The sequence below is a fragment of the Cibotium barometz genome, chromosome 16 (genome assembly GCF_041138505.1).
Source record: "Cibotium barometz isolate CiBa-2024 chromosome 16, ASM4113850v1, whole genome shotgun sequence".
Lineage (NCBI taxonomy): Eukaryota > Viridiplantae > Streptophyta > Polypodiopsida > Cyatheales > Cibotiaceae > Cibotium > Cibotium barometz.
The window spans coordinates 40,087,304-40,100,105 of NC_141061.1; the positions used below are offsets into that span (position 1 = coordinate 40,087,304).

The window sequence follows — 12,802 nt, forward strand, 5'->3', positions numbered from 1 at the left end:
CACCGGATTCTGGACTTCCCATTCTACATTCAAAAAAACCCTAAAAAAGCTTCAGTCTTGCCGAAACTTTTATCGTCTCATGAGTTTGGTTACCAGGTCTTTCGACCTCGATAATAGGTTATGAGGACATAACCTACATCAAGTAGGGAGGGATGTTAATCCCATCTTGGATTAACAAGTATGCTCCTCCATTTGAGGACATTAATAAGTGTCATGCAAAGGCACTATAAAAGTTGTAACATTATGAGACATTGGCCACCCAAGGCCTTAGTTAGTAAGTTTTGGGCACCTGACTGTGAATAAGGGCACCCGAGTTAGTAGGTTTTGGGCACCCGAGTGTGAATAAGGGCCAGTTGTATATAAGTCATTTTCTCATAATGAATGGACACAATCCCCCTTTATGCTATGAGAGCTCTTGCCTTGTCTTAAGAGAGAGTGTGAGAGTGTAATCTAGTACATGTGCATTCTCTATGCTTGTATGCTTGTGTAGAGGAGTGTGAGAGAGAGATTGCCCTGTGTGGTGGTGCGAGCAACTCTATGGTGACAGCATGGAGGTGGAGCTTCTCGAAGTGAGCTTGGAGACCTCAAGGGACACTAGCTCAAAGCATTGGTAAGTTCCCTATGACGGTTGTGATCTATTGCTTCTTCCAATGATGAATTCTTAGAGTTCCTTCTTAGGAGGTGTGGTAGCCCATAACAAGGATGATTTAAAAACACATCATTGTGTTGATGTAATGACATTGGAATTCTGGAAAGAAGATAACTTTTTCTTTTATTTTATTTGATCTTTTTATTAATATTCATGACATTGGAACACATGAGATTTTGGTGATGGTTTATTGTATTCTAACATTTGTGACTTTTTGCTTTAATTATTGAAACTCCAAGATATGTTATATATCAAAACTTAGAGATTTAGATTCAAAAAACTTTGGAGGTATTTGGTTTAGTTGGTGAGTTGATGTACTATTTTTGGGATATTTCCAAAATAAAAAATACTTGCTTTATGGTACACTCTTAACCATCTAGCTCATTGAGAAGGAAAACTTTAAGTTTTATAAAAGAATCGTAGAAAATGGTTTTTTATGTAGCAATCATGGGTCCATGTTTGCTAAACTATACTTTCTCTCTTAGTTATAAGCCTGGGCCCTACATATGTGCACAACATTGATACTTGTTTCTCAAATAAAGCGGCTCCCAAAAACCCTTGAGAATAAATTTTATTGACCCACTAAGGGTCCCCTTCTTCTATATCCTCTATCTTCTAATGGTTTCCATGTTTGGTAAACTAAATAGCGTTGGGATGGATTGTGTCTATGCCATTGCTAATAATTTTCTCTTGAATCTCTCTTAGCATCCCCTAACCAACTCTATACTTCTCCTAGCCAAACATTTTTGTATAGAGGATTTAAATATTTGACGAGACCTTTGGCTGTACAAGCTCCACCTACGTGTATCACCTACTTAAGTGACAAGATTTTGCATAGTTACTCCTGGGATTTACTTTTGAAGGTGATGATGTAGTTATAGAAGCCATTCTTCCCTAGATCTGCTTTGGATAGTGATCTAGTTGTCATCCTTTCCAACATGCCTGACTTTTCATTTCTTACCACTTGATGGTTTTGCATGTGCTTTTCCTTTCTTATAAGTTAAATCTTTAGCTATTTCCTTTACATGGATTCTTTTCTTAGTTTGCAATATGTGATTACATCAAAGGGTATAAATGTGATCGAGCCTCTTTGAACAACACTTAAGAGGTAGAGCCTCATGGGGTGAGCACCTGCTTGGGTGGTGGGAATTCTTAAAGGACAATGTTTATACAAGTGACCCATGGAGGATCCATGCTATATCGAGTACATAAAGGTGTAAAAGTAGGGTTCACCATTACAGTAGCTTATTTCACAAGACACTCAACCGCTTTATGTGGGCACTAACACTGATAACATTGTAGTGTGGGGAGCTTTTAGTAATAATATTGATATAAATTTCCCTTCTTGCGGGGTTGTACACTTGTTTAAAACAATGGTATCAAAATATTATCTTGTATGTACAAGGAAGTATCTTGGTCTTGAAACCTTTGTTTCAAATAGCTTCAAAGTTAGTCACACTCTAGGCTCTCCATGTCTTGCACCTTTGTTTTAATAGCTTCAAAGTTGTCACACTTTAGAATCTCCATGTGTTACATCTTTAGAGATTACTTGGGGGCCAACGGTTAAGGAAATTGGGCTGAATATGGTTAAGGGTAATTTTGGAACCCTTGAGATGCCTTTTTAGGATGTGTTTAGCACTACTAAAGCTGGATTTATAAGTACATGTCATGTAATAGGTGGGGTTGATTGCTCATTAGAGAGAGAGGTTGGTGTTGGGTAACACCTACATACTACATTGGCTATAGCATAGAAAAGTCTCATGTTTGTTTCCCTAAGTGCATGCAATCTCATGCAATGAGCATAAGAGGTATTTACCTGAAATTTGGGCATATGGTTTTGGCAGCACACTACATGCCAAGCCATGTTACAATATGAATACATGTGAGTATGCCCTTCTAACACCCTAACTAGACTTGCTTTCTGACATTACGTATACATAGGCTAGGTCTTTAAAAAATTGCCCAACACATCTTGGCTATGCGAATCATACACCATACATTACTACTATTGATGTCATTTAAAGCATGGACACTTTCAGATGTCCTATTGGAGGCTATTAAGGTATGAAAATTAATAAATGTTTGGAATTGATTAGCTAGCATTAGAATTTGTACCTATGTCATTCGTGATAATTAAGCTATCTAGATTATTGGTTAAGAGGTATATACTTTTTGCAAAAGTTAGTGTAGATAAGTGAAGGAAGAGACAAATGTCCTTTTTGAGGGTTTGCTTCCCCATCCTTTTTTTTACATATATTAGGCCTTGATCTCTAGAAGTTTTAGATAAGTTTGCACCACCATTGTGAGTGGTTATTGAGGGGTAGCTATAGGTTGATAGGTGGCACTTGATAAAGTATAGTTGGTGCTACTTGCTATATTTGTGCAAGAATCCAAGCTTTTAAACTCTCTTTGAATTATGTATCCCCTAGGGGTAAGATAGTTAAGGAAATTTGTATCAAATCTCTCTTTCAATTATGCATCACCTAGGGGTAAGATAGCTAAGGACATTTATATCAACTTTATCTTTGAATTGTGTATCACACCTAGGGGTAAGATAGTTAAGGACATTTATATCAACGTGTCCCAAATTAGTGTCCATAGTAATATCTATTATAGTAGGGCCTAGATAACTTATGAGGAATACCTTTCTAGTTTCCATGCCTTCTAACACACTTTGATGCATTGAATAGGATATTGCATTTCCCTTTGGTAGTCTGATTTGGGTCTAAAGGAGTAGTGTCTATGTGCTCAACATGTTAACACTTTGAGGAGTAATCTAATTCATAAAAGTTCTTTCAATATTCACCACAAAATGTGTAGGAGAATGTGGGATAATTGTGTATGGTATTCTCTCATCAACTGGTAGTTTACCAAGCCCACCTCCAAAATCAAAACTTTCTAAGCTCATGATGGATGCCCCCTCACTACTTGTAGACTCTTACCACCCATATCTATGAGTGCTAATGTGTGTTCCTACAGATTGGTGTGCAAGCCTACACAAGATTGATGTGCGGATTAGATATTGCTTGAAGCACTCTCTTTGTGGAGAAAATCCTTGACCAAAGTTGTGTGAAAACTCTATAAACACTAGAAAAAAATTTGCTGGGAGAGACACATGTGTGTCCATGAACAAGATTCAAAAGCGATGAGATGTTGTACCACCTATCCTTTATAAGGGAAAATGATCTCCAAAACCTTGGATGGTGGTGTTGGTGTCAACATAATCACCAAGGATTGTTGGGAGACCTTGGGAAGCCCATCACCACTTGTAGCACAAGTCTTGTGGTTAAGCTTGCCAATGGGAACATAACTAAAACATTTAATGTCCTTCAAGATGTAAAAATTAAGACATTCAGGCTAAGCTTCAACCACTCATTAGCGGTGATGGATTTCCAAGATGATGGTCATACACCATGATCCTCAGAAGGTCTTGCATGTGACACAAGGCCAACTCATTATTGGGAAACCAATCACATTTATATACGCAAGGGTATCTAATCCTTGAAGATAGATCTAAAAATGGGGAAGACGCATCCCATGGGTCGAGGCATTCTCTCCTAATGAGTCAAATATAATAGTTGGTTAAAAGAAAGATCCTTCCACATGAATCCCAAATATAAACAAATGGTCAAAGTAGACAAGCTCATTAATGCAGTATTTTTATATGAGATTAGGCACATTGATTTGTTACCAATAGTGACATTCAAATGGAAAGCTTAGGGTATGCGTCAAATCTCAAAAATGTTAATTTTGCCACAATCAATATATATTGCCATACCATACACTAAACCTCATGTTGGAGAGAGTCACCAAAGTAGAGGCTTACAGCTTCAGAGTCATCCTTGGACAAAACATTGTCTCCAAGAATGAAACCTCCATAATATAAGAATAAGGTCCATGTGATCTTGGAATTGTTGCCACCCCCATCAACAACACGGGGGTGCATAAATTTATAAGTCATGTAGGGCATTTAGAAGAGTCATATTATTACATGTAATATATTCCAGTTGTCTTCGAATGAGACATATGAATGCCAATGTGCTTATAAAAAGCTAAAGAAGATAGTAGAAAGCACACCTATCTTGGGATCCCTCAACTAGGACATGTGTATATTGGTGCTCCAACATTTAATATGCATATTAACACAACTAGGGGAGTGTAACATGGACTTCCTTATGAGCTTTGCTCGCCATCAACTCAATAAATGCTAAACACAATTATACCACCACCGTAGAGAGAGAGGGCTTGGCCATGGTGTATGATGTAAAGATGTAGTTCAGACATTATTTCTTGGTTGCAAAATGTATTTTTCTTTGTCTTACTTTATTTGGTGAATAAGCCTTGCACCCTAGGGTGCATCACTAGATAGTTGGTAATTGTTTTGGAGTTTGACCTCACCATCATAGAGAGAGGGTTTGGCCATGGTGTATGCTGTAAAGAAGTAGTTTAGACATTATTTCTTGGCTACAAAATGTACTTTTCTTTGTCTTACTTTATTTGGTGAATAAGCCTTGCACCCTAGGGTGCATCACTAGATAGTTTGTAATTGTTTTGGAGTTTGACCTCACCATCTATGTCAATTACCTTTCTAGAATTTTATTGTCCACACTTCTTAGCCAATGGATTTTAAAGTATATTATCCCATTAAGAAGGACAAAGCTAGATGCCTCATTAGGAAGGTTGCCCCCTATTAATTGATAACAGGAATGGTTTTTAAGAAGGGTCAAGATAACATTGTGAGGAAATCCATCCATGAAGATGATTTCATTACCATCGACAAAAGGCACTTTGTTAGGGACACAATAACCCACAAGGTTCTTTGGACTAGCTTATGGTAGGCTACACTCTTTGGAGATGTAACAGAGTTTGTTAGATGCTGTAATGAATGTCAAAGGCTTTCCATGCTCCAAGATATGACTTGCATGCTCATAAACCCCATAATCTCGAAATAACCATTTGAAAAACAAGGTATAGACTTCAGTGTCAAATGCTACAATGAATGTCATAGGTTTTCCATGCTCCAAGAAACGACTTTCATGCCCCTAAACCCCATAATCTCAGAATAACCTTTTGAAAAATGGGCTTAAACTTTGATGTTCCCATAGCTCAGCCAAACCACTAAGGGAACCCAAGCATATTTTACTTTAGTTGCAAATTAACTATTTCACCAAGTGGCCAAAGCTACGTAGAAAGTTGATGCAACATATTTTGTCACACCAAGCTCCTTTACAAAAATGTGTGTACTTGTTTTGGTTGCCCACTAGAAATAATGCACATTTTATAAATGAAGGGGTTGAGTTCTTTTTCAAAGAATTCCTTACAGCACAGTAGGTGCACAAAAATCCAACACCTTACTACCCACAAAGCAAATGGCTGAGCCAAGAGCAAAACTAAGACGTTGTGTGGTGCACTCTACTAAATGGACCTACTGCACCGTGTTGCCTACAAAGTGTCTATCAGTAGCACACCAAAGGTCATTGCCCAATGGCAAGGCACTCATTAAACATCTTCTAGAATGGCCATTCGATGTTGGGCATGTGAATGAACCAATCAATAGACAACATACCATAGATCAAGGAGAGAGTCATTGTTCTTGTGAGAGGAATGCCTCTAATCTATAACAATAGTGGTTGAACCTAGTCTATGCGTATACTATCATGCATTAGAGACTGACTCTTATTTGGCAAAAGGCATGGCAAAAACATAACAATTGACTCCAGTTGTTCTTGGATGCCATGTTCAATTAAAGGAAGGAAATACATGGGAGCTAGTGAAAGGAATAGATGGGAGCTAGTGAGGGATTCTGTGCTATGTTGAGGTGTTGAATTTATATTAAAAATAAAACTTTTAGAGTGATGAGGAGTCCTTCATCGGTTAATTGTTCAATCAATTTGCTGATTGTTCGAGATTCATTCTCGGTTATTTACGTGAATTATTGTGGGGATGATGATGGACGTGATAACGTCGATCGAGTGCTGTACAAGAATGTGTATTTAAGCCTCACCACACACCACATAATTTGGTGGGAACTATCTGGCCTTTGAAGTTTGCCAGCAGACTCAAAATGCTGAAGCCAAGTTCATGGGCAGGATGGTGAGACCACTGACCACCCCGTCCGGACATAATCTTGTCGTCTGGACACTTAAAAGTTTTTGTTGGTACGTAGAGACCGAAAATGTGTTACACACACTGATTCACCGCGCAACGTTTTGCCTTGGCGCATCCGAATAATGAGGACGATGCTCGCGCGATCCTTTCAGAAGGATTGTTGAGCAGAGTACGATGAGAGGGGGAGCCGCAGCAGCTGCTGGTTGACGGAAAAGCCCACATTCTGTTCATCCATCCACCACGACCTAATTTTCAACATGCTTCCTTCGGCCGTTGCCAGCTCATCGTCTCTGAAGAGCTGCACTTTGTTCACCTTGAAAGCGGCATACTTCCACGCCTCTTCCATCTGCCACGAGAAACGGGCTGAAAAGTTCAGATCTGTACGTCCTCCAATCTCTGTATGTGTACGTGCGCGCGCGTCATAACTGTTTCTATCTGCATGTTGTGAGGGCCTTTGTACAAAATGTGTCAATGCGTGGCTTTGCTACGTTTCGACCTTTGTTGCGGTTTATGAATATAATGTAATAGGCCTATGAATGCATGTGCATTCTAATCGCCATGGTTTAGATTTTTATTTACAGACAGGTTATTGCAGAAAATAGCAAAAAACTTTAATCAAATTATTAGGGAAAAAAGGCTCGAGGTAGAACTGGAAAATTTGTCAAGTTCTCAGTGGACCACGATGCTAGGTTCAGTGCCTCGAACCACCTCTGAGCCTGAGGTCTAATTGCCGTGAGCCTGCTTGATGGCCCCTCCCATATCACTAGGTTGAACGAGATCCTGCATGCTTCCTTGGTAACCCCAAGTTACCATGTGACTACTAGACCTCTTGTGTCCAATAAGTGACCCCAAGGTCACAGTGCCAAAATCTGAAAAACAGCCTGTATATTGCATAAAACCAGAAATTTCAGTAAGTTTTAGGACTGTTTTGCTGAAAAACAGCCATCCAGGGTGTGCAAAATGGTGTAGAGTAGTGAAAATCATCTTCCCGAAGGTGGATATGGCTATGGTGGGCTTAGATATGAAGAGAAATGCTGAAAAATGAGAGTTTTCAGCCTCCAAAAACCTGCTTGAAGCTCAAACTCGCCCAAGAGATAACTCTCTTATGTTCAAATAAGCAAGAAAATGCCACAATGCCATGTGTAGAGCTGAATTGACAAGTGTGAGGACACTTGTCTCACTTTTATCCTCTTATCTACCACGTCCCAAATCCAAAGGCCAAAAATTCCACAATCTTTAGCTCTAAAAATATCCCAGATGATAGCTAATTTCACAATGGCGCTGTGACAATACTCGATCTTTGTCGAATGCCAGAGGTAATGACGCGAACGGAAATTCCATCAGAGATTGCAAATTCCATCAGAGATTGCCAAAAATAGCAACTTTTCCTAAATTTAGGAGATCTCTTTGTGTTCCACCACATGAGAAATACATGTAAGCACTATGTAGAAACCTGTTTCATTGCTCGATCTCTCCCAAATCCTCAAGAGTTCGCCATACATACTTTCTACTTGACACTTGAGCTCCAAAACCCATTTTTGCGTCCAAGAAACTTTCTGGAGATCCTGGACAATGCTACGAACACATGGTCCTCTGTATTGGATAATCCCCCATTCCCATTCTTGATCTTTTGGGCGTTCAAAGCCCTTTCATACACATGAATTTTGGAGATGCCCAATATAGTGACACTTACTTTGGATTGAGAAAGAAAGAAAGTTGTATTAACGTCTTCAAAAGGCCAAAATGACCTATGAGACCAAAAGGTTACATCATATCCATGAGGTACAGCATCCTAGGTACAAAATAGTAATAAAGAAAGATAACAAAAATCTAGAACTATAAAATTTGATCTAGGTACATGAGTAGAGAGCTCTTATATCACCCTTATACATCCCTCATGGGCCGTTGTGACATGGTGCTCAAGGTGGTAAAACTGAGCTGACGCGAGAAGGTCCTACGATGATGGGAGATGATGGCCCGAATCCTCCTTTGGTGGCGTGGCCGTGGGTGAGGGCCACGGGGTTTGGGGCGTTGAGCTCTGCATAATTCAGTGGCTTTGTCGAGTGTCACACCTCTCGGTCGAGCTCCTGCACTAGCCTGTGGTCTGGGTATGATGGGTGGATCGGCCCTTGGAGTGTTGGTATGGAAGAAGTCGGTGAGAGCTCACTGCGCTCGTCCTTGAGCAAGTACAGTTGATGTGGATCTCACTAAGGACTCCCTGTGTCTACGGAGCTCTAGAAGAAAAAGTCCCAGGCATCTCTGATCCGGGAAGTCCATGATCCTGGAAAGTGGTCCGAACCTAGCTCGGAAGAGGCAATGGAACCTCCCCCGAATCTCATAGTATACAGGGCATCGACATATGTAATGATCCTCTGTCTCAGGCTCTGTGTGACAGCTGGCATATCCTGTCCTCTTGTGCGGAAGCCCTAGGCCCATATCTGGCAGTCTCCACTCTCAGCTGGTGGGACGAGGTGCGGATCTGGCCGATTGCACATCTCACCCCAAAGGATAGGTGTGTGTCCATGTAGCGTGGGCAGATGATGAACCCATCCTCTGCCAGGCATAGGAGGTGATCTGTGTAGAAGGCCATCTTCGTTCCTAGTGGTCGACTAGGTGAACTCCATGTCCTCTGAGTATCCAGTTTGACAATGTCCTTCTTGATAACCCCGTTCCGCTGTGTGCGGTTGAGAGCAAATGACTGGGCCTCTATACTGTACTTGTACTGGAACGGGGGGAGTGCCTCCATTTGCATACTGTGCATGCCAAACCAGGTGCCTACCTGTGCGTACCAGCACTCTGTATCTCCCTCAAGTGTTAATTGTCTCGAGGACTCTAGGGGCTAGCCGGGTGTATTTATCAAGTGGAACCTCTCATAGCCTGTGCCAGTATGTCACTGTCTGGAATAGAGCCTCCGTCACTATCAGTGCAGCCCCCATCCCTGCCTGCACAATCTCATGTGGCACTGATGGCTTACTCCTAATCATGCGTGAGATCATCGCTACTAGGGGCCTCTCCATCGGCTTCCACCCATCATATACCTCCTCTGTATTTGTCTCGGCCGACTCTTTCCTCTGTCTTCTCTTGTGGTATAAGCTAGGACCCCAGATGGGGCACCATACAGTAGTGCAGGTGTAACTAGAGTATCAAATAGCCAAAGCTTCATCCTCGACTCCTGAAACTGTATCTGTGAACATTGCCTCTCTAGCGAGCCAAGGGCTACATAACCCCTCATCAATCTAGCTTCGGCCGCCTTCCGCATGGAGAACTGAGGTCCAACAAAAGTGATCCCATAATGAGGTAACATACTCCACAAGCTCTCCACTGTATGTAAACTGTACTGCAGATCTACTTATCCATTATGAGGATGTGTTAAAGATCATGACCTTGGTCTTTCCAAGGTTCACAGTGAGGTCCCAGTCCTCGCAAAAGGCCCGTAAATCATCCAAATGCCTCTGCAGCCCCTCTGGTGAATTAGAAATAAGAACAATATCATCTGCATACAAGAGGATCGGTATAAGGACTCCTGCCAAATGTGCTCCTGGTCCTCCCTGTCTGTCTATGTAATCCAAGATCTCGTCAATGTATAGACCAAATAGAGTAGGAGACAAGGGGCAGCCCTGCTTCACCCTGATAGTGCTGTGTATGATCTCTGAGTCACTTCCTGGAGCCTGTTGTGTGAAGTTTTTTGAAAACCTCAAACTCAACTTGTACATGTGTACATGAGTGATGTTTCGTATTGTGGTAAAGTCATGGAGCACCCATTGACTCGGTGTGGGCGTCATGGATGCGGCAATCAGGCTTTAGGCTTTGATGGAAGTGTATATGCAAGGAAAATGATGAAATCTTGGAAGCACAGACTTGTCCGGAGCGTGGTCTGCTGGAGATGGTATCAGTCATTCGGTCGCTCTGTATGTGTGCGTGTCCCAAAAAATAAAGTGGGCACTTGTAGGTTGTATTCGAAAGTGTGCGTGGGCATAAGGGCAATTAATTGTTGAGGGGGCCAATATAATATGTGCATGAAGGGTGAAAATGTCCAAGGTAAGGAGATTCGAGAAGGTGGCTACGTGTGTGCATGGTAATGAAGGAGATGGCGCAAGAGCATTCGACGGAAGGAAGATGCCGATTCAGGCCAGGCGGCGGTCTTTTTCCAGAGGATGGGGCATTCGCTGTAGAGGGGGACGTCGATAGGCTGGGGGACTGCAGGGAAACAGAGAGAGGGTTTTGTTGCTGGGACGGCTGGTAGGAAGGAGAGGTTGGCGTTGACTGCAGTGAAGTTGTGAAGGGGTGGCGGCGACTGCAGGCCAGGAAGGAGAGCGCAGCAAAAAGAGAGAAAGGGAGAGCACATCGTCTGCAGAGAAGGAGGTGGTGGTGCCGACTGCAGCGAAAGAGTGCAAGAGAGATAGAGAGCATGGACTGCAGAGTAGGGAGGAGTGAAGGGGTGGCGTTGACTACAGGCGTGGAGACAGAGAAGGTCGTCTGGTGACGACTTCAGAGAGGGAATCTTTCGTAGGGTTGCCGCCTCTGGTAGCGGGGAGGGGTTGCTGTTTGTCGCCGGAACGGCTGGGAATGATGATTGTGGCCTTGCAGCTGGCATGTCATATTGCTGCCACAGTTGCTGCAGAGTTTAGAGTCGATAGCGAGCGGAGCTGGTGTCTGAAGCTGACGACGTCAGAGAATGGGTGTGTAGCTGTGTTTGGGATTGGCACAGAGAGGGAGAATGTGTCATGTTGTACTTACTGCCGCAGCAGAGAGCGAGTTTCTTGTTGAAGGTGCCGCCTCTGAGCACAAAGCGTGATGGTGCTGCTTCATTGGATTGTTGCTGCTACTGCAAAGGAGAGAGGTGGTCGTTCTTGTTTGTATTATTGCCTCTGAGTATAGAATGCCAGTGTGTGTGTATTTGTTGCCAGGAGAAGCCAAGAAGAGAAGTGGCCTGTTTTATTGTCTAGGAGCTGGGGTGGTCTGGTGTTCTGGGTGTGTTTGTATCAGTGTGTGGAAGTGTGACACTCTATAAAGGCATATACAGCTATACCGCTTCCGTGTCATCACTTTTTGGTGCCTCCACAGAGGAAGAAATTTCCTTCGGTTTGTGAAAGAAGACAAGGGTTTGTGTGAAGAAGATTGAAGAGATGGCTCAAGATTTTCCAGAGTATTGGGGATTGCCACAGGAGAGTGCAATCAGGTTTCTGGAAAAGATGGAGTTTACAGCCTTGATGAAAGACAGGGCAACCCCGGAGATCCTCTCTCAGATTTTGACTTATTGCTTGCAGGGTGATGCAAAAGCATGGCTACAGATGTTTGTGACTACACACAGGAATGCTCATCAACAGGATCCTGAGTACCGTGTAGCTAGAGCTGCATTTTTGGCACAGTTTGTCCGTGTGAGGAGTCCGAATGATGTGTGGAAAGAGTTGTGTAAAGTTCAGCAGAAGGATGGTCAGGATGTGGATCAGTTTTGATCGAGTTTGGTAGACTGTGGAGTCTATGGTGTGAGGCTTTGATTCTTGAAGTACCCCCGCAAATGATAAAGGGAGACCTGTTTGTGGCTGGTCTGGAGCCTACCCTCCGTCTGAAGGTGGAGCTGAAGAACTTGGATAAGGCTGTCAGAGTTGCTCGTGAGAAGGAGTGGAAGGTGAAGCGTCTGAGGCAGATGGGAATACAGGAAGAGCTGAAGAGGTTTGTGAAGATGCCAGAGATTGAGAGTATGCATCCTGAAAGAGAAGCTGTTGTTGTTCCTAAACAGGAGGATTCATTGAAGAGAGATATTCATGAAGCAGTGGAGCTCATGAAGTCTTTAAGTTTGAATTGGATAGAGTCAGCAGCAGGAAGAGGAAGAGGCATAGGTGTTATGGGAAGGAAGACTGATGCATCATCTGGTTCTGAAGGAAGTTCAGCAGATATTGGAAGAGGGAGAGGGTATTCGAGTGATGTGCAATGCCGGAATTGTGGTGAGTGGGGTCATATCAGTCCGCAATGTGAGAAACCAGCCAAAGCTAATGGTGGTATGTATCAATTGTCTATAGGAATGAATGATAGGGTGATTGACTC

At 42.5% G+C, this 12,802-nt stretch overlaps 1 protein-coding gene across 3 annotated transcripts in view; it reads left to right on the forward strand.

The window, feature by feature from the left end:
- The first annotated feature begins 6,817 nt into the window (after positions 1-6,817).
- The window catches only part of LOC147630643 (uncharacterized), a 37,981-nt gene continuing 31,996 nt past the window's right edge, over positions 6,818-12,802 (forward strand). For 2 of the 3 annotated variants that reach the window (XM_086810574.1, XM_086810573.1), the window contains exon 1: positions 6,818-7,137. In XM_086810574.1, coding sequence (XP_086666700.1) covers positions 7,015-7,137 — 123 coding nt within the window. In that variant the 5' untranslated portion in view covers positions 6,818-7,014. The remainder of the gene's footprint in view (positions 7,138-12,802) is intronic. The other variant, XM_086810575.1, reaches the window with a different exon arrangement.